This window comes from Sander vitreus, chromosome 18, assembly GCF_031162955.1.
Source record: "Sander vitreus isolate 19-12246 chromosome 18, sanVit1, whole genome shotgun sequence".
In the NCBI taxonomy this organism is placed as follows: domain Eukaryota; kingdom Metazoa; phylum Chordata; class Actinopteri; order Perciformes; family Percidae; genus Sander; species Sander vitreus.
The window spans coordinates 19,147,014-19,167,132 of NC_135872.1; the positions used below are offsets into that span (position 1 = coordinate 19,147,014).

At 42.2% G+C, this 20,119-nt stretch overlaps 1 protein-coding gene across 4 annotated transcripts in view; it reads right to left on the reverse strand.

The window, feature by feature from the left end:
* The window catches only part of plcb1l (phospholipase C beta 1-like), a 121,153-nt gene that overhangs the window by 51,317 nt on the left and 49,717 nt on the right, over window positions 1–20,119 (reverse strand). For all 4 annotated transcript variants that reach the window (XM_078274326.1, XM_078274325.1, XM_078274327.1 and 1 more), the window contains 3 exons: window positions 6,876–7,016; window positions 6,250–6,329; window positions 2,496–2,549 (listed from right to left, as the gene is read on the reverse strand). In XM_078274326.1, the coding sequence (XP_078130452.1) occupies window positions 2,496–2,549; window positions 6,250–6,329; window positions 6,876–7,016 (275 nt within the window). The remainder of the gene's footprint in view (window positions 1–2,495; window positions 2,550–6,249; window positions 6,330–6,875; window positions 7,017–20,119) is intronic.

Sequence of the window (20,119 nt, forward strand, 5' to 3'; positions counted from 1 at the left end):
CTCCACAACATATAACTGACCATCGTATGACTGCTGTCTTGTGAAAACCATGCATCTTCAAAACATCGGGTTTTCATGAGCTAAGACAAACAGCTCTGTTTTCAGCTTTGTGACACCACAGTTTTCAAATATTGCAATGGGTTTTAGATATTTCTTTTTTACTGGACCTTGTCATTTTGAGTGTAGAAAAAGACAGTGTTTCTGCGTGGTTGGACTACTGTCCTGTGTTTTATTCTAGTGTATATCTATCTAATACATCGGGAAGTCTCTGTGTGTGTGTGTGTGTGTGTGTGTGTGTGTGTGTATGTGTGTGTCTTTAAAATATCTCATGAACTGTCCATCCAATCTACTTTAAAATTGGTTTTCTGGGTACCCAATGAACTTTGAAATTTTGAGCAGTTTGGACAGCGATATTCCTCTGTAAATAAAACTAAAAGGCCACGGAAAAAAGGTTTTGCTATAAAAAAAACGATTTCTACCCTTCACAATGAAAGCCCAGCTTAAATTCACTCTGATCTTTTCGCTTAGAGGAAAATCTATCAAAATGCATTTTTGCTGAGACTAGATCGTATAGACACTATATCAAGTTAAGTTGCTGTGAGCTGTAAATTCACCACTTCTTCCTTCTCACTCACTCACCCTCTATGCTCCCCCTGGGTTTGGTTGTTGTGTGCAGCTGCTAACTTATACCACTAATAACATTACTGTCGGCAAAATACCCCTACAAATCAAATTCATACTTTAACGTTTAAACGTCAAGCCACTAAGCATGTTTGGAAATTAACACCTCTGCTGAAGTGTTAAATTCCTTACCGAGAGGCTATATGACGAGACAGCACCGCCGTCATTAAACACTGACTGTCACGATATGACTGTCACGATATCAACATGCAATATCGTTGACGAAAAAGACAACACTAAAATGTAGTTTAATAAGAACTCTCTTTATTTGCATTGCACCTACATTGCATTTCTACCTTTTCCTCCCCCCCCCCCTCTCTCTCTCTCTACTCTCTCTGCGCACACACAGTCACAGTCCGGAGCCGAATCCGTCTCTGTACTCGGTCCGGTTCTGGTGGTTGATTAATGGAGATTTTTGCTGATTGCTCGGCCGGATTGGGTGGTGCATGGCGCGCCGCCATCTGTCCATAAGGCAAATGTCTGTGATTACTCCACATTTTAATTGTGATATTTTGTGAGTAAATCCTGAATCTGCCACGTCTGTCAGGTAAATGCTGTAGTGCAATGTTTTTCTCTGAATTAGGAGTACACAGTAAGTCAGTAGTAGGCTATACAGTGTGGTTGCTAAGAGATTTGGGGTCCTTCTGTAAGTAATTTTGGGGTAGAATGGTTCTGGAGAAAGCTTCAAGCACCAATACCACAGGCCAAGCAATCGGCCCGTTCCAAATAGAAACATTTTGAACGGGCACTGTACTAGTACACATTAAATGAGTTTTACTGCAATGAACTCCAGTGTCGTTACAGCTGCTGCTAGCTGTTTAGCTCTGTTTCCGTTGGTCATAGCCTGTTTTAATTACATGAAGAGGTATTCCTGCGCAGATCCATGAGCGTGTACTGTATGCTCAGTGGGAGAGCAGAGTCAAGCTGACATCAGTCAAGCTGACATGTCCTATCAGCTAGGAGGTTAATTCCCTAAACGGCAAGGAGTGTCTCTCTGCCTCTCTGTGTTGACACCCACTGTTTTCCTCTGCGGCTCTGAGGGAGGTTATCGCAGAAGTTCACTGTTGGCTGCCTGAAAGTTCAACTTGACTAATGGAGGCGGAGTGAGTTGGATTTTCTATGCGCTAATGACAAACTCCCAGATAAGTGAAATTCATAAAAGGAAGTTGAGCTGAAGTTAGTGACAGATATAAATGGGACTTTTCCAGGGTCATGCCACACACACACACACACACACACACACACACACACACACACACACACACACACACACACACACAGAGCTGAAGAATAATGGGAAAAATAAAAGGGAGTATTGTGACGACAGAAGGGACGGGTAACATATTCTAATAAATGCACACAAATATGCAGAGAATGTGTGTAAACTGAAGCGTATACATGCTCATAGTAACGAGAGAAGGCAGAGGAAGCTACGCATTGATCAAAAGATAGATAGATAGATAGATAGATAGATAGATAGATACTTTATTGATCCACAAGGGGAAGTTCAAGGTCCAAAAGTTCAGTAGCTTAAGACATCACACACAACATTCACATACATCACAAACAGGATGATAAAAAAGCAAATCCACATGAATAGCATGGACAATAAAATAAAAAATACAAAATAAAATAAAAAATAAAAAATCCATATGAATGTACTAAGGGATGTATAAGCATGAGAAGCTTCCAGTGATAGGGCAGGAACTGACTCTGTGATTCAGAATGAGAGTGTGAGTCATGGTGGTGGTGCAAATAGGTCCGAAAGAACAGAGAGGTGGCAGGGAAGAGAAGGGTGAGTCAGAGAGACTTACTTCTTGACGGGGATTCGCCCCTCAGGGTTGAGCTGCAGCTTCAGCCGAGTGTATCTGCATTGGACAGAGCACACACACCACACACAACATGAAATCAGCAGTTTGTCTATTTGAGTAATGTACTTGCTGAAATGTAATTTCTCTGTGTGTGTGTGTGTGTGTGTGTGTGTGTGTGTGTGTGTGTGTGTGTGTGTGTGTGTGTGTGTGTGTGTGTGTGTGTGCTTGAGTTTACATGTGTGACTGATGTACATAGACATTTTCCGTGTCTGTCTATGAGTAAGTAAGCAAAGTCAAACAGGCACACTGGTGTCTCTATAGTCTATATCCATGATGTTTCACTTCCGGGATTGCTCCAGTGCCACCGGATAAATTCCTCCGAATGTCCCTCTTTTCGGCCGGATGTCTGTTAGCTTCTGCTTCCTTTGTGTTGGCATTTTAAACTCCGGTGGATTTTTGAGGACTATGGTTAACTGCTCCTCAGATCTCTGCAGGGTAAATCTAGACAGCTACCTAGACTATCTGTCCAATCTGAGTTTTCTGTTGCATGACTAAAACAACTTTTGAACGTTCCACCAAAACAAGTTCCTTCCTGAGGCTTTTTTGCAGCAGCACCGTGGCTCTGTCCGCCCATGACGATTGTGATTGGTTTAAAGAAATGCCAATAAACCAGAGCCACGGACGATTTCACCTACCTGGGCAACATCATCAACAAACAGGGTGGAACCGACGCAGATGTGAGGGCGAGGATCGGAAAGGCCAGGATAGCTTTTCTCCAACTGAAGAATATATGGAGCTCAAGGGACTTGTCCATGAAAACAAAGATCAGGGTCTTCAACACCAATGTGAAGTCAGTTCTTCTCTACGGCGCCGAAACTTGGAGGACCACCGTCACCACCACCGAAAAGATCCAGATATTTATCAACACATGTCTGCGATGCATCCTCCAGATCCGTTGGCCTGATACCATCAGCAACCAGGAACTCTGGCAACGCACAAACCCACTGCCAGCAGACGAAGAGACCAACGACGCTGGAGATGGTTAGGGCATACCCTCCGCAAACCGGCTTCCAATATCACCAGACAGTCCCTTTCATGAAATCCCCAAGGGAAAAGGAAGATAGGTCGACCCAGAAACAGCTGGCGGTGAGGTCAAGAGGACAGGTCACACTTGGGGACAGCTGGAGAGGCTTGCTCAGGATTGAGACGGCTGGAGAATCCTTGTAGGCGGCCTATGCCCCAGTAGGGGAAAATAGGCGGAAGAAGAATAAACCAGAGCACGTTTTTTTCCCATCCCGGAATGCTGTGTGGACTAGCCAGACCCTCCTCTGCAGCGCTGTGAAGGAAGGTCTGGCAAAGCGAGACTAGTGTCTCTATAACACCGAGCGGTTGACTGCATGTGAAGAGTTCTCTGTGCACACTTTGAGTTCTTTGGCTGTGTTTACATGACGGGTTTGAATTGTGTCTAATCTCTGGAAGTCTTGCGTTGGCAGCACAGAGCCATGCAGCAGCAAGACAGGCAGCGCAGCCTGGGCTAAAAATAGCTTAGCAGCAACAACCATTACAGGCTGGGCTTTAAGTGGCTCCTGGCTAATAATTAATATCTATTACAGTGTCCACTTCATAGGGCAGGCCGGGTGCCCCAGGCAAAGTCCCAGATAGCTGTAATGGTTAACAGGGACAAACTGGCTTTTTTTCCCAAAAAAGAAGAAAAAAAAGAGGAACACGTGAAATGAAAAATGCTGGCAGAGAAAGTTGAGTAAGTAAGAGTAAGCGAGTAAGTTGACAACAGTTGATGTCACTGGAGTAAGTAAAGAAGGTGTTTAGTGTTTCTTGATGCCCTCATCTGCCTGTATTATTTATTAAGAAGGGAAACCTGATTACTTGCATCTGTCTCTGTTTTCTGTTTTACTCACCACTTTCTCTTTCTGTCTGTCTCACTCTCTCTCCCTTCTGACTCTCTACTATCCCTTTCTAAGTAATGCTGAACAAAGGAGGTCAAATGTAATACAGATACTTATTTCTGCACAACCACTTACTTTGTTGTCATGGGATGAAAAGAAAAACATTAAAGTACAAAGCAACTTCAGTACTGGTAAAGTTTTCTAGCAGAGTCACGGGTCATCCCATTGTAAAAATGTGCAGTTCTAACCCTAATCATTGATAAGGCACAAGGCGACAAAATCCAAGGAGGAGTGGCCACAGCCCTATGGCATTGATCTCAAAACAACATCTTGTAGCAAGCAGCCACTTAAAGACATGCTGGGTTCTGTTTTATTTCCTGTTGCTGGGAACATTGCCTATATACGCTAACATTTTTTTTATCACAGCATTAAGAGCTAGCGATGAGAATTAACCACATGCAGACAAACATCAACGTCTCCTCACGCTGTAGTAGTGGTATGACAAAGAATCGTCTTATTTGTAAGCAAGCAGTGCACAACAACAACTGCGAGCAACCAGCGTGACTGTGGAAGCTGTTCTATTCGATTCTATTCAAATCTGTGTGTACTATGTGGTCGATGGCCACTTTTATTGTCTCATACGTCAATTAGACTCCTCAGGGGTGCGAGTTAATGGCTTCTGTTTACTGATAAACATCAGACAGCTGGGAGTTGTCACCAAGCACAGGCCGTTATATTCTCTCAATACAATATGGCAGATTCATATTTAGGTTCACTCTGCTGCACTTACTTACTGCACACATAAATCAGCTGTCAACAATAGATCAATGTGTGTATTTCAATCAGATCAATACGAGCGCGGCGCTGTTAGCCGTAAGAAACAGTTATTACACAGGATCAGAGGTGGTGTGAGGGCGATTGATGATAACTGTCTCACTGGACAAAGAGCCAGTGATGAGGGCTCAGGTGATTTATGTAATAGGCTGGAGCCAACAAAAATGGTGACTCATTTTTAACATTGTGACACCCCCTCAATTTGCAGGTCAGCAACTCGACCGGTTTAAGGATCTACTGACACGGGTCTGTCAATATGTCATCAATGCAACAAAAATATAAGCTACAGCACCATATGGATGCAAACCCAAACACGTACATGCTGTCACATATGCACTCCCTCACTGAGAAGCAAATAAGCGGACTGAGATGCACATGCGTGTTCATGAACTAATTTAACATATTTCCAGCTGTTTTATTTATCCTCCTCCTTCCTTCCTGTCTGTTTTCTCTCTCCTTACTCTCTCCATCGATGTGAGGTTTTTACCTGACCTTTTAAACTCTAACCCTCAGGCTGCATTGTGGAGCTGTGATAAGCAACCTCCTGTGTGTGTGTGTGTGTGTGTGTGTGTGTGTGTGTGTGTGTGTGTGTGTGTGTGTGAGAGTGTACAGTACAGTGCACATGTACCCTGGTGTATGCATAAATGAGTCTGTATGTGTGCCGCAGGGTTTATGATGTTTTATTGCATACTTTGCGCAGTTATGAGCGTGTTACAAATATGCTTTTGCATGCATATGTAAGTAAACAATTATTGTGTATCGTTGGAGAGTTGGAGCACAGTCCATCATATGTCTCTTTTAGACAAGACACATAATTTGCTTTTCCCACAAAATTTACAGTAAATACCTGATATGACACTTGTGATGACTGACATTTTTTTGTTTCTAGCAGACCTGATTTTCATATTTATCTTGGGGATTTACATTTTTGGTGCGACTGCTTGTGTGAGTGTTTGTGTGTGAGTAACGTGCGCGTGCACGCGTGTGTGTGTGTGTGTGTGTGTGTGTGGATGACATACATTTTCTCAAGGCAGGCCTCTCTGGACATGTTCTGTACAAAGAGATTAGATGCCAGGTTGAACAGCTCGTCCGCCCATTCCTGCAGGAAATAAAACACACACACATACAGAGTCAGATGCAAACCCTAGTGCTGAGGGTTGAAATGGGGTGGTCTGTTATTATTGACGTGTTAGGAATTAATGCAAACATTAGTTTGGATATGCTGATGTGGATATGCTGATAATGTCCATTTGAATTCCGAAAACATGTGGTCAACCTAACAGAGAAATGGTGCCTTCATCAAAAACCTCCACCTTAACAGAGAATAAATAGTTCTTTAATCTCACCTATTTATTATCACATAACAAATATGGAAGTTAAGTTACGGATCACGTTATTGTTACACGGCCTTTTCCTCATTTAAATGAACATTTGTGGCATTAGAACAATCAGCTAAGCTTTAATTTCTGCAAAGTTATTGTCTTTATTGTGATTCACTTAAACGCCCAGTTTAAACTTCAACTTTATTCAGTTGAAAAACTTTACCGCAGTCATTTCAGGAAAATGTTTCATTAACACGGATCCCACAGACACGAATAGAACGCCTTATCATTATAATTGTTTTGTTCTGGTGCAAAATATTTACCTTCGCCGTCTCCTCCTGGAAGGCCATGAAGTTCAGATAGGTGATGTTGACCATGTCAGGGCCGCTCACTACTGTCAGCATCCTGTTCTCCATCTTCCCCGCCAGCATGCTGACATCCAGTAGCTCACGCAGCTTGGCATCCTGAATAATGAAACACAAGCGAGACAAAAAGCATCGCCATTATCAAATTCAGCAAACCAACGAAATTCATCACGTGAAAAGTGTATTTTCATACACTACAGTTAAACTAAAGCCGCATCCAAAACCTCGCAGCACAAACAAAACGTCCATTATTGGAAAGGCAAAACAAAAAACAGGCCAGGGCAAAAAAAAAAAAAGTGAGAGACAGTACTGCTCTGTGTCATGGTTTTGTGGTTTAACCTTGCTTTACAACCCAAATCGCCCTCTGAATGCACTAAACTGAAACAAGACCTGCCTGTATTTGGGAGTGTGCACCTTGTCTGGCAGCTGATTTATGTGATTAATGAGAGGTCAGCTGTCTGAGGCAGACGGTATGAGGAGCGAGGTGAGACGCTGCAGCCCCAGACGATCTCGGTGTGACACGCAGGTTCCATATTAAAGGCTATAAAAGCAGCAAACAAGGGTTAAGCAGCACTATCATAGGAGACATTTCCAGTGTGAACTAACTAAAAGGGCTGGAGGCATTAAAGTAATAATACTGAAGAAATAATGACACTGGTGAACTTACTGGTACAATATATAGACTTTTACTGTTTCAAAGCACAGACGTTCACAAAATATCTGCAGGGGATGGATGGTGTTATTTATTGTACTATCTATGACCCCACGACAACTCTCTAAATCCTGAGAGCTTAATGGTTTGCAAACCTTTTTTTTGGTATGGGAAACATCCTCCCGCCTGGTCACATTTCAAGTTTAACTGTGGGAAATGATACTAAGAAGAGCAGCCAATGCACAGCAGTGCCTCATGACCAGGCATAATCAGTGGATTCACTTATAGCTGAGGAAATGCCATGAGAGATGCTGTTTTTGCTCAGATAAGTTTTAACAAATGTCTTCACAAATACAGCTAATTCCTGAGAGGAAATCATCTCCACCGTGAGCAATGCAATTTTCAGATTTCAGAAGAATTCCCCACAACCTTCATCGTCTCTAACAAATTCAGCAGGCTGAATGAGTCAGTTGTACGACGTCTGTTGTCTCTTGTGACAAAACACTGGACGCTGGCAACAGTTCAGTTCACACAGAGAAAAACGAAAGAAAAAAAAAAGAATTTGTATTGAGCAGAGGCAACTGTCTGAGGAAAATGAAACCAAACTAATTTTAGCAAATATACATTTAAGCAGCTCATCTTTGGCGTGAATCATATTAAAAAGCAATCTACAATGCCTCTGAGGTACAAGAGAGGAATAACAATGATCTTTTTCTCTCCTTTGCTGCCCCAATACACAAGCAGCATACAAAATGGTTGCTTCGGCTTAATTAACACAACAAAAAAAGCCCTGTAAGGGATTTTGCAGTGAAAGCAAATGAGCTCCAACTAATTTAACCAATCAAACAAAGAATATTGTGTCCTGTGTCACGCTGATAAATGTCTCCTACATGTCCCTCACGCCCCCTAATCAAATTGTGCGGCTTAGTGGCGCCCATTGTTATCATGCTGAACTTTTCTGAGGCAATATATTTTCCCTATTGAAGAATCGCTCCCCACTGACAGCCTGTCTGTCTGTCTGCTTCTCACAGTCAAGTTTTACAGTGTGTGACTGTATGGAGATATACTTTCTATAATTTCCAGAAGAGACGAGGACGTGAAACTCATTCTACATACTGCACATTGCAAAAATGACAGGATTCCAGTTTTGTATGATTTGCACATAAGGTTAGAGTGACATGACCCTGGGCTTGACCACCAATCAATTGAACACTAAGTGCTGATTTGAATGGGGATCCATCACTTTCCACTAACGTAGTCTGAATGCCTCCAGCCCCTTCAATCAAAGCATAAAAAGCCACTTTCAATTTGCTAAAACACACAATGCTCAAGAACCCTTTGGCAGACTGCCAAAGATGAAAGCCTTCTGAGAACAGACGAGACAACAGTAAGATGCATATTTCATTCTTTACAGTGCTTGAACGTCAATACAATTTGATACTGTTTTGAGCGATGCTACTTGTAGCCATTAGCTGAACATACAGCTCATCTCCTTGTACGCAGTCAGCGCAGGGCTGATCTGGAAGGGAGCTGCAGGCACTCACAGCACATCAACTTGAGAAACATCAGCAGTTATGTTGGAGAAGGAGAAAAACGAGCTAATGTCAGGGAGGCGGACCCTGCAGGAGGAGGAGGAGGAGGAGGAATGAAGAGAAATAGAAGTGAAGCCATGAAAAGAGAAGAACAGAAGAGGAGAGGAGTGGACTTAGTCATGTGAGTGAAATGTAATTTGTGCTGGTGCATTGTGGGAGCCATTGGAGGCATGCCTGAGGTCCCAGTCACCACAAGAGATTTAGAGCCAAACAAGCTATGGGTGGGGGTTGGATGGGATTTAAGATGATGGTGTGGTTGAAGCAAGAGGATGCCTCACAGTCTTTGGACCACTGATTTTATATTTCTAGAGTGTATGCGTGTGAATGTGTTTCGTGTGTGTTCATTCAGGCATACATGACGCATGTTAGCAGCTGCAGTGTGTCAGTACCGGAGCCCTTCTCATTCACTTAGCATTCAGGTGGAAATGCAGCCTGAGGAAATACACAGACCTCCTCTTCCTGCCTTAGTTTGTCATGAGGCCCAACCTGTCACCAGCCATGCACTCAAACTGGGTCCCACTCTGTTGGGCACAAGGAAAAGGATTCAGATTGGTACACATGCATTAAACGCACGTAAAGTGGGAATAAATCCAGACACACACATGCACACACTGTCACACGTGTGTGTGCATTTAAACACGCACAGAAACATCACATCAAAGGACATGTCAATATGAATGATTAATGATGAAACTGCCCAATGTGTCCTTTAATGTACTGCACCACAGATGGGATGCTACGTATTAAAAACGTAAAGCTTTAGTGAGTGACTTTTTGATATTAATGAACGTCCGTTACATTCAAGCCATTGCCAAATGAGTTGCTACAAAGCTAATTAAGACTATCAGCTCCACACAACTCTCTCTGTATTTCTCAGTATGGCTATGTTCAGAAGATTGTGTCGTCCGGCGTCTTTCACGCGCAGAAAATCGAGCAAATCAAAGATAATTACCTCTTCTGAAGAATCCATCATGTTTTTTTAATCCTCCGTGTCCTCCTTGGCTACTAGCAACTGCGTGGAGGAGGGGTGGGGGGTGGTGCGCAATCACGGAAGGCTGTATCATGTGGACGCGCCGACAGTGCTGTTGTCATTACTTAGAATTCCTCATGGGGGCGACAGAATTACGCACTATAGCTTTAAGTCAACCCCACAGAGATTCCCTTTAAAACAAGCAGCTTCACAAAGGAAGCGCTGCGATTCTCATTCTGGACAAGTAGAAGTGGTAATATTTCATTTTTTTGTTTTTAAATATGGTGGCGGTTGAAATAATTGATTATGTGTCAAGGATAGCTGCTTTAATAAGTCAACAGTGCCTCGTTCCAGGAAGGTGCTGCTGGTGTACAAATTGATGCTACGGTTTCTTTATAATGCTCATATTGTGCTTTTTGGCTTTTGCCCTTTCCTTTATTGTGTAATATATCTTTTTGTGCACGTTATAGGTTTACAAAGTAAAAGCCCAAAGTCCACCCCAAAGGGACTTACCATCTCCAACAGAAAACACTGTTCACAAACTGCTCCAAACAGCTCTGTTGTAGTCCAGCCTTTACTTCCGTGACGAACGTGCGTCACTTTGTAACACACGTTATAATGCTCGCCTAGCTGCTAGCGTGGCACTCCCTCATACTCTGCAACGGACTAGCTAGCAGTACTTACTGCGCATGTGCGACTCCCAACAAAGATGGTACAGAAGTGAGATGTCTCACTCTGTAGCTAAAACAGAGAGCTCAACACACAGGGTGAAAAGAGGAGCCGCAGCAATGTGCAGTACAACTAACATATGGTGTTTTCTGAAAATGAAACCACATAAACCTATTCTGGTACAACCTCTAAATACAATTATGAACCTGAAAATGAGCATAATATGAGCACTTTAATGCACCAACTCTCACAAGACATACAGTTCACAGAGTAGTGTGTTAAAAGAAAAAAAAACATTCTGGTTGGCATCTTGAGGATGCCTGCACTTTAGTTGACCCCGCCAGGCTGTGCAGTTTGTAGCAGTTCACAGTACATTTTTTTAAGCATCTGCAGTTGTTAAACTGAAAGGATGTTTAGAAAGCATGGAGCTTAAGACATGATTTCAGGGCTTTAAGATTTAGTTGGATGCAAATATGAACTGTTGTATAATGTTTATAAGTTGCATGTAGCATTTTGGAACCTCGTGTAAACAGTCCGATACTATCATCATCTGCTGTGTATCACCTCATGTGACCTCACACTTTTACACACGCCTCGTGAATTGCTAATCCCTTCATCTAACAAAAAAAACAATTATGGCCTTCTTAACCCCAAAGAAGCACAAGTAGAGATAAACATAACCTCTCATGAGCGGGAGGGCTCGAAAGTTATAAATGACTTCACATCAGTATTCAGAGGCGCGCATCTTAACTTGTGGAGCTGTGACACTGTGGAGAAGCACTGCAGGTTGAGCAGGGCATTCTCCCGCTGCTGGCTAGCCTTGTTAACTACCAGAGCGGCAAGATGCTGCTGGTGGGGCCAGTAAAGAGCCTCAGGCATTTGGAAGGAAATTATGGGATATCAAGCTGGGGGTGATGTGCTCATTCTGCCACACAAATACTGTGCAGACGCAGGTTTTCTCTTTTTTTCTCATTTTTCAAATTCCTTTTACGCACCCATGTGTGGAAATAGATGTGTAGCAGTGGCTGGATGATGATTCGCCTTAAGTCAATTACCTTAATGCCATTTTTGTGTTGGTTCGAGTGTGTATTTTGTGTGTTACATATGCTTCCTTGTTTATCAGCCAGTATGAGTCAGTGAGTCTACAGAGCATTTCACCCGCAGCAAAGCTAATCCTAAAACGACTCCCTCTCCTCGCGATGCAGTCATTTATTTAAGAGGGTCACGCTGCATCTGCAGAGCATGTTTTAAACATTAGCCACATCACAACTTACACAGACAGAAAGCATTGAAACACTGATCCTATTACAAGGAAGAGCCCCGTTTTTCTTGCCAAGCTAAAGCTGTTTCCCGCAAAAGAGATTGCTAATCATCCGCACGCATGCACGCGCGCACACAGTCACAAAAATGTAGACATCTCATTCTTCAAGCATCCTTAACCATATATACATCGTATCAAATACATTTATAAAACAACTTTCTTCAGAATGGTCAATAAGCAGGTAAAAAGATGAAGACAAAAAATGCTCAGTGCAGAAATCATAGGATTTCAGTGAAAAATATTAGGCAAGTGAAATTGTCACACGCACGCACGAACACACACACACACACACACACACACACACACACACACACACACACAAACAAAGAGACAAAAAAAAAGAATCTTACACGTCACACCCTCACAGTGGGGAACTACAGTATGTAGCATTTCTGCTACAGGGGGACACCATCTAGTTCAGCTTTAAAGCTTTTCTGCTGATCAAGCAGCCTGTTTGATTCAGCCTCAATAGCAGCAGCCTTTCATATGAGGATGGTAGAGCTGTCTGCTTCCATTACAGCTCTGCAGTTTCATATTATAAACTTCCTCAGCTTGGAAACTGCCTTACTAGTTTTTCTAGCTTGGGGTGAAACTCGGCCACTATGCAATGCAGTGTATACAGACTGAGGATAAGCCGCGGATAAACCTCTCACAAACAACTGCATTGTAAAAACGACCAGAGAACGTGAATGAGAACAGAAGATGGAAGGTGCGAGGGTAATCAGAGAGGGATCAGGAGGCAGTCTTTGATTCTGGGGATCCTGCTCTCATCCTCTCATCTGTAAGGCTCACTGCCTGCTGCTTTTTGTTATTCTCCCACATGCTCATAATTCATTTGAGCACTAAAGTGTCAGTAGATGCAGACCACCACAGTTTCATGAGGCGGAGAATGGCCCACAAGGCCAGGAGTAAAAGGTCAGTGCTTCATCAGTCAGCTGTCAGGTTATGCATCACTGAGTATGGAACCAAGTGTGCACACATTTGGCTTTGTGTGTGTGTGTGTGTGTGTGTGTGTGTGTGTGTGTGTGTGTGTGTGTGTGTGTGCCCCTGCAGTTGTAAGCCAAAAAAGACCTTCTCAAAAATGGGAAAAGGGTTTGCTTCGGGTTGAGAGTGCCAAAATGATGTTGATTACTTAAAATGATACTTACTTTCCTTTAAGCCATCTGACTCTCTTGCTTGTAATGCAGCTGTATTGGCTACTGCCCATCAATGAGGCATCAGTAAACAGAGTTTGGGAGTTCAAGGATGCAGGGTAGCTAGAACAAGGCTGGTGTATAAGTGGGAAAACGTAATGATTTAAACTATAAACCCTCCTCAGCTTAATATTTTCTCTTTATATCGCATGTGTTTGATTGAGGGGTTTAATGGTTAAGAAGTGAATTAGAGTAAAAAAGCTTAAGATCATCATTAGCACTCTACATCTGCCAGTGGCGATGTGTCGTTGGCGCTCATGCATCACGGCCTAGGTTGAGAAAACGCATGGGAGAAGGTTAGAAGCTCATACGGACTTGACAATCCATCGCTCCAGTTTTTCAATAGGGGCAGTTCATTAACCCCGAAGCAGCGAGACATGAAACGAGAGACGGAGGGGTGGACTGAGGGGAGACGGAGAGCACATATCACGCAATTTCCAAAATGCCAGCACATCAGCAATAACTTGTGGTGACAGGCACCCGTTTTTATGTCTTGGGGAAGTGGCATAAGATTCACACCCAATGCTAATCATCTTATGACGCACAGTGGAGCTGAGCATCACACACTAAGGAGAAAGTGATTTTTTTTTTTTTTTTTTTAAAGAGCAGTTATACAACCATTGTATATTTCATTTTATCATCAATAATCTAACCAAGGACTGCACAAACTTATTACAGTAATTCCGCTTACTGATCAGATGACAGTAAATGGTTTTCTTTGAATGTGATATTGAGTTCTAAGCAGTTGATTTAATCATCCACCCACACAGGAACAGATTTTGAAGGACTTTGAAAGGATGACAAAAGTCACCTGCCCACTATCACAGTGTTAAGTGGAATAAAACTGCTGATGTCTGACAGCTGTTGACAGCTGTGACTGCAGCCTCGGCCAGAAAATGGCAGAAACTCCTAATTTAGTCTGCCACCACGCATATAAAAACTCTTGACATCTCATTCAGGCTGCTGTGTCATTGAGGAGAAACACATTTCACACACTTCATCGGAAACATAAAGAATGCTTGACAGCATTTGAGTGCAAATCACAGCCCCCTCGATAACTAAATCATCTGGATTTTACAGTCACCCGACAGACACTGTCACAGAGAATCGGCCACAGAGGAGCCCTCACTACTTCTGACGTTTCCTCCACCACATTCTTTCAATAACTCATCTCCTGAGCTGGAATACGTGTGTCTGTCTGCTTTTGTGTTTGTGTATGCACCCCCTACAAGAAAATATCTCATCAATTAAATAACATAATTGCGTTTCATATTGGCTGTAATATCATTTCATTTATTTCACACCAGTTCATTGTTCAAATAACTCCTGATATTGCAGCATGCTAAACTAATGTTTTTTCATTTTACGGTCAGCATGACCGCAATCTTTTCAAAAAAACAAATAAGAAAAGAATCTCTATCGACTGCACATGATGACCGCAGGGCTTTAAAGAGAAAAATGGTCCAGGAATGGGGAGGAAATTGGACAATCTTGCTGAAAAATCTGCTTTTGCTCTGGCACCAAGGTAACATGAGAAGCATAATCTAATTAATATTTTATCTGTGCCGCCAAGGACTTCTCATATTTTTCTGTTGGATAAATACAGACTGTTATTTTGCATATGGACTCATTTATGTGTACTGGTCTTTAAAGACATGAGGCTTTCCAAATATGCAGAGCAAGAGGAGCAGAACCACAGGCTTCAAATGTATTTATTTTTGACAATAAATCTCACGAAGAAAGGCTGAAATTAAGTAAAAATATTGGATGAGAAACAATTAAAGGAAGATCTCCTTCATACCATCACACCCACCACCCAACACACACACTCCCCCACCATCTCTTAATAAGATATATAACAGCTAAAAAAAAAGGAAAGTTATATGTTTCTTTACTGATCATAACTGATACTATAAGCCTGTATAAAACATTACTTGTTGATCAATGAATGCAGGTTTCAATCCTACACTTACTCACAACACTTGTATCAGAGATTTTACAATTAACTATCAAGTTTTCAAGCCGTATGGTGGGTACAGATACAAAAAGTGGCAGCCATAAAGAAAGAAGATGTTTTGCACTAAACTTCAAGGATGATGTTTAAATAGGTTCTTTAACAGCTGTTTGAGTCTTTACATACACATTCGTGGAAATAAAATCACAACGCCTGGACGAGACACGAGAGAATACAAGATTATACTGCCAGTAATGGCCCAAAACAGACTTTTGTAGCAGATGCCTGAGTAAACATTGGGAATAACAGACCTGAAGGGAAAGAGACTGCGCACATGGATTAAGAGGGAACACAAAAGCTTGGAGGGCAGGACATGAGGATAATTATACAGAGGAGACTAGCCACATCTCTGTCCTGAGAGTCCCTTTTCACGTCAATTCTGGGGAATGTAACCTGCATAACAATCTGTTACAAGGGCACACGTTATTCAGTAGCAAATTGAGGTTGTACATTTTACATTTGTTCATACATGCATGTGTTCACTACTTGAAGTACTTAAGAGCTTGTAAGAGCAGGTCGGTGTCCGAGGAGAGACAGTTTGAAGGAGTGGGAGAGAGGACACAAAAAAAGAGGCGAAAGGACGATTCACGCTGTGTGAATCATTGTGACGGAAAGACGGAGAGTCAGAAGGGGCAAGGGGCGAGGTTTGATGAGGTGGAAGCAGTCTACCTGGCATTCCTTCTTCCTCTGGCTGGCTGAGCTCACATTGGCCAGACAGGAAGGCAGAGGCACAGACAGGAGTTGGTTGACCTCAGATACACCACATGAACTCCAGCAGGAGAAGAATAATCAACCGCTGTGACTCACCAGCTCAGCACTTCTCATTAGAGCGAGCAGCGAACAAAACTGGGAACTTTGGTGGCACACAAGACAAATAGCTGAGCTGCTAATCAACTTAAACACGCAGTTCACTTGGATGAAGAATTTAGTAAAGCATGAGCAAGTGTGTTGTGTAATAAACGATAGACTGCCAAAAACGAAGCTGAGAATTTTACAAACAGGCAAATGTCAAAGAGGCTCACAGATTTTTGAACGCTTTGGAGCGTGATGGTATCGACATCAAGAAACATTTCAAGTAGCTAAATGGATTAGATAGAAAGGGAAGGTAACATCTTGATCTGTTAAGTTCAGGGTATGAGGGAATAAATGATCCAAAGGTAAACACCAGGTTAAATGAACTAATGAAAAAATGCCCATTTAATACCATTTCATTTAAAGTAATTAGTAGTAATTGTTGATGCATCAAAAATGTGGATGCTCCAATTTGACTCCAAGTTTGTAATTCTGCTTGCTTTTCCCCCCATGCTACTTAAAAGTACTTCTTCTATCTCAGCGTAGCTCAGGTATTCTGGTCACCCACACTCTGTGACTCATTCGTGAGGTGGATGAACCCCATTCTGTTCAAGCTGTCCATCAAGTGGCAGTCTTTTAGGGGTGGCTCTAAAAACAGCTCCCGGGCACCAGAAACTGCCAGGTACATAACTACAGTAATTATCCTGAAGTCATTCAAAAGCTTTAATTTAGTGCGGGCAGACTTATGGAAATGCTGAGAGAGTACATGCACACGTGGAAGCGACACAGGCATGTGAAGGCACCCACACAAAGACTAATAAACATGTTTAGTGCAAAAATAGACCAAATTAGAGCAGAAACAGTTGCGAGACTAGTGGAACCTGCATCCACATTTTTGATGCTCCCTGGAGCTAGACACTGAATTCCCACCTGCTGTATGTGACCATGAACTCTTACTTCTCTGTGGAGGAGAGATCAATAAAGTATCCAATTATCAGAATAATTCGTAATTGCACATGCAGAAAGTAGACAAATACACCATAACTAATTCCCTAGAAATGTAACTCTGAATTAACAAATGACATAGCTACAACAGTGGCTTGTATTGCCAGCTAGCAGCAAAACACAGTGCAGGATTTTTCTTATAGCAACGTGACAAACACCCCCCCCCCTCTTTACGCTCTTCAATCAAAATCAACCTTGTTCCCTCAAAGTGGCCTGCAAAGACTCACAGTACATAAGGCTGTGTGTTTAAAAAAAGGGGCCATTTCCAGCCTTCAGTCCTCCCTCTGGCACCCTGCTCAGGCCCTCAAAGAGCCAGGAGACCCATACAGAGAGAGAGAGAGGCCCCGCAGGGGAAATGTCCACAATGGGTCCAAGAGTAAATAATTTATACGAGTCCCTGTTGGCATAGTGCAGCCTTCGGGCTGTAGATGCTCTACCACTGCTGCTGCTGTAAGGATGCAGCATATGTCCTCTCCCTCTAGCTGTTTCCATTCTTTCCATCTTTTACTTACACCCTGGCTTCATGTCTTCTTCACAAAAACCTCCAATATACTGCCCTCCTTGCTGTGTAGAGGACACTACACAGACTCCAGCCCCAATGACATCTTTAATAATTCTGACCAGAACCAATTGGGTTTATTGGGGGACATTCCTGCAGGACTAAGGGGGAGTGCTGTGTAGCATCAGAAGTACTCGACATGCTGTATAAAGTAATAGTGAAGGTGAAGAGAAGGGGCTGTGCTTCGTCTTTCTGCTGATGGAGACGTACACAAAGACCTGGCTTTAATCATCCCAGAGACTTTGTCCTAGCTTTGCCCTGATTTGTTAGGCTCATATGAATGACACACAGGAGTTATGCAATATTTAAGTAGTTTTTGTCTTCCGTATTGTGTTTTTTGTCTATCATGATGTGACGAAAGGAATTTAAATCTAGCTCAAAAGTGGGGTGGCTTTGCGAATACAGGACTGTAGTGAGATATGGAGCAGTCCCTCTCCCCTGTTGTTAGATCAGGAGGCAAAGGGTGAGGATGAAATTAATAAATTAGACCTCAACTACATTCTTTGAAAATGTAAAATATTTGTCAATTCAAACACACACTTCTGACCCATGATATCATTTGAACTTTCAAGCATTGCAGTGCTCAAGCTTGAATTAAATCTTAAAGTGGCTTCACAAAATCAATGTTACACTTATGAGGCATTCATGCCTGCCATTACGGTGATACTCATAGGACAAATCCACAGGTATAATCGACAGTAAAGTGTACTGCCATGGCAGATCTTGAGGGAAACAGAATGTTCCTCACTTCAAAGCTCATTATTTTTCTGTGAAATCACTACAGAGCTATTACATGAGAACATCTTAAGCCAGCGAGGAGGTCAGGAGGTATGTGCTTCAGACAGCAAGGTATGTTGTACTGTCAAGCCAGTTCACACACTCTTCTGCGCATTGGAGAGCAAAATTTACAGGGTGACATAATTCTGTGAATAAACAGCCTTAATTGGGCCTCCAAATCCCTCTGCAAACATTTGAGGATCCTCTGGAAGCATCGTGCAGCGATAATTGTGATTTATCCTCTGTCTGTAGTCATCATTTAGCCTTTTGCCATCATTAGCTTTGCCGTGACACAGAAAGCCTGCTGTCCCGACATCCCCAGACCATCTGCCAGGCCGGGCCACGCCAGCTACCAACCTAGCAGCCACCTACCGCCCTCACATAACGCCCCATTTGGTATGGCATCTGTGTGCCTCACTGATCTGCCAACAAAGGATTACCAAATGTTTAAACAAGAGATCAGATATTTAACAATATTCAACAGGCAATTTCAAGATACCACGGTGTTAATGACACACATGATGGGAGAAATCAAGACCCCATGCGGAACTAGCCTCCATATCTGATTGGCTTTGATTCTGTGTGACCGATCTCTGATAAAAGATGATTATCAGCCCACGGTTGTTCAACAGACACCTACGGCACCTCTAAGCTTAATTAGCCAGTCTAGGTGCCTAATGCTGGTCCAGGAGATGTGTCTAGACAAAATGCCTGCCGCTTGTTAACAGACAGACAATCCAAAACAGCTGATTATCAGAGAGACCTTTGACTTGTAATCCACTGCTAACAGTGCTTTGAAATTTGGGGATTTTTTTTTTCCTGTATGATACAGGAAGAGAGAAAACTATCAAAATCCTCAGCTTTTACCAGAGTCACTGTCTGCTGCTTTTGTTACCTGGCAATCCTTCGGGAGTAGAAATGATGGAAACAGGCTAGAAGGTATTCGCATAAACATCCACATCAAGCCCCGCCTACATCCAAGTCAGTCATTTTTCTTTGCTTACTTCACTCCAGCTGGAACTGACCAAGACAGCCTGGTAGCATTTTTTACTATGAAGGAAATTATTTGGATAAATGCCATGTTTTCATTTTGAATCTTTTAATTTTATTTGAAAATTTGATATCCATAAATGTAAATGATCTGAAAGAAAACCGAATATTCACCAATTCTGAAACTTATATTTTGAAACTTTAAAACGACTGAACATTTGGACTCTGAACATTTACAATTAACACCTCTTTAATGTAAATTTCATGCGCCCCTTTTTCGTGTATGTATGTATGAATGAATTTAATGTTTTCAATGTGTTATGTAGCTGTACTTGAATAATAAAGTTTTTTGAAAAAAAAGACGGCCTGGTCGCAAAGCTGATATATGATGTAAGCTAAACGCAAACGACATTTCATGCAACAGTGAAGTTTTCATGTAGTTAATGTAATTGGTCCAGTGTACTTTTTATAAAAAGGTAAAACTAATATATAGACTTATTACATGCAAAGCGAGATATTTCAAGCCTGTATTTGTTATAATTTTGATTATGAAAAACCTAAAAAAAAAATTATATTGTGAAAAGGTCCAATATTGTAGGCTCAAAGTGTCCCACTCTAATCAGCTAAATAATCCAAAACACCTGAAAAGGGTTCCTGCTCCTCGGATA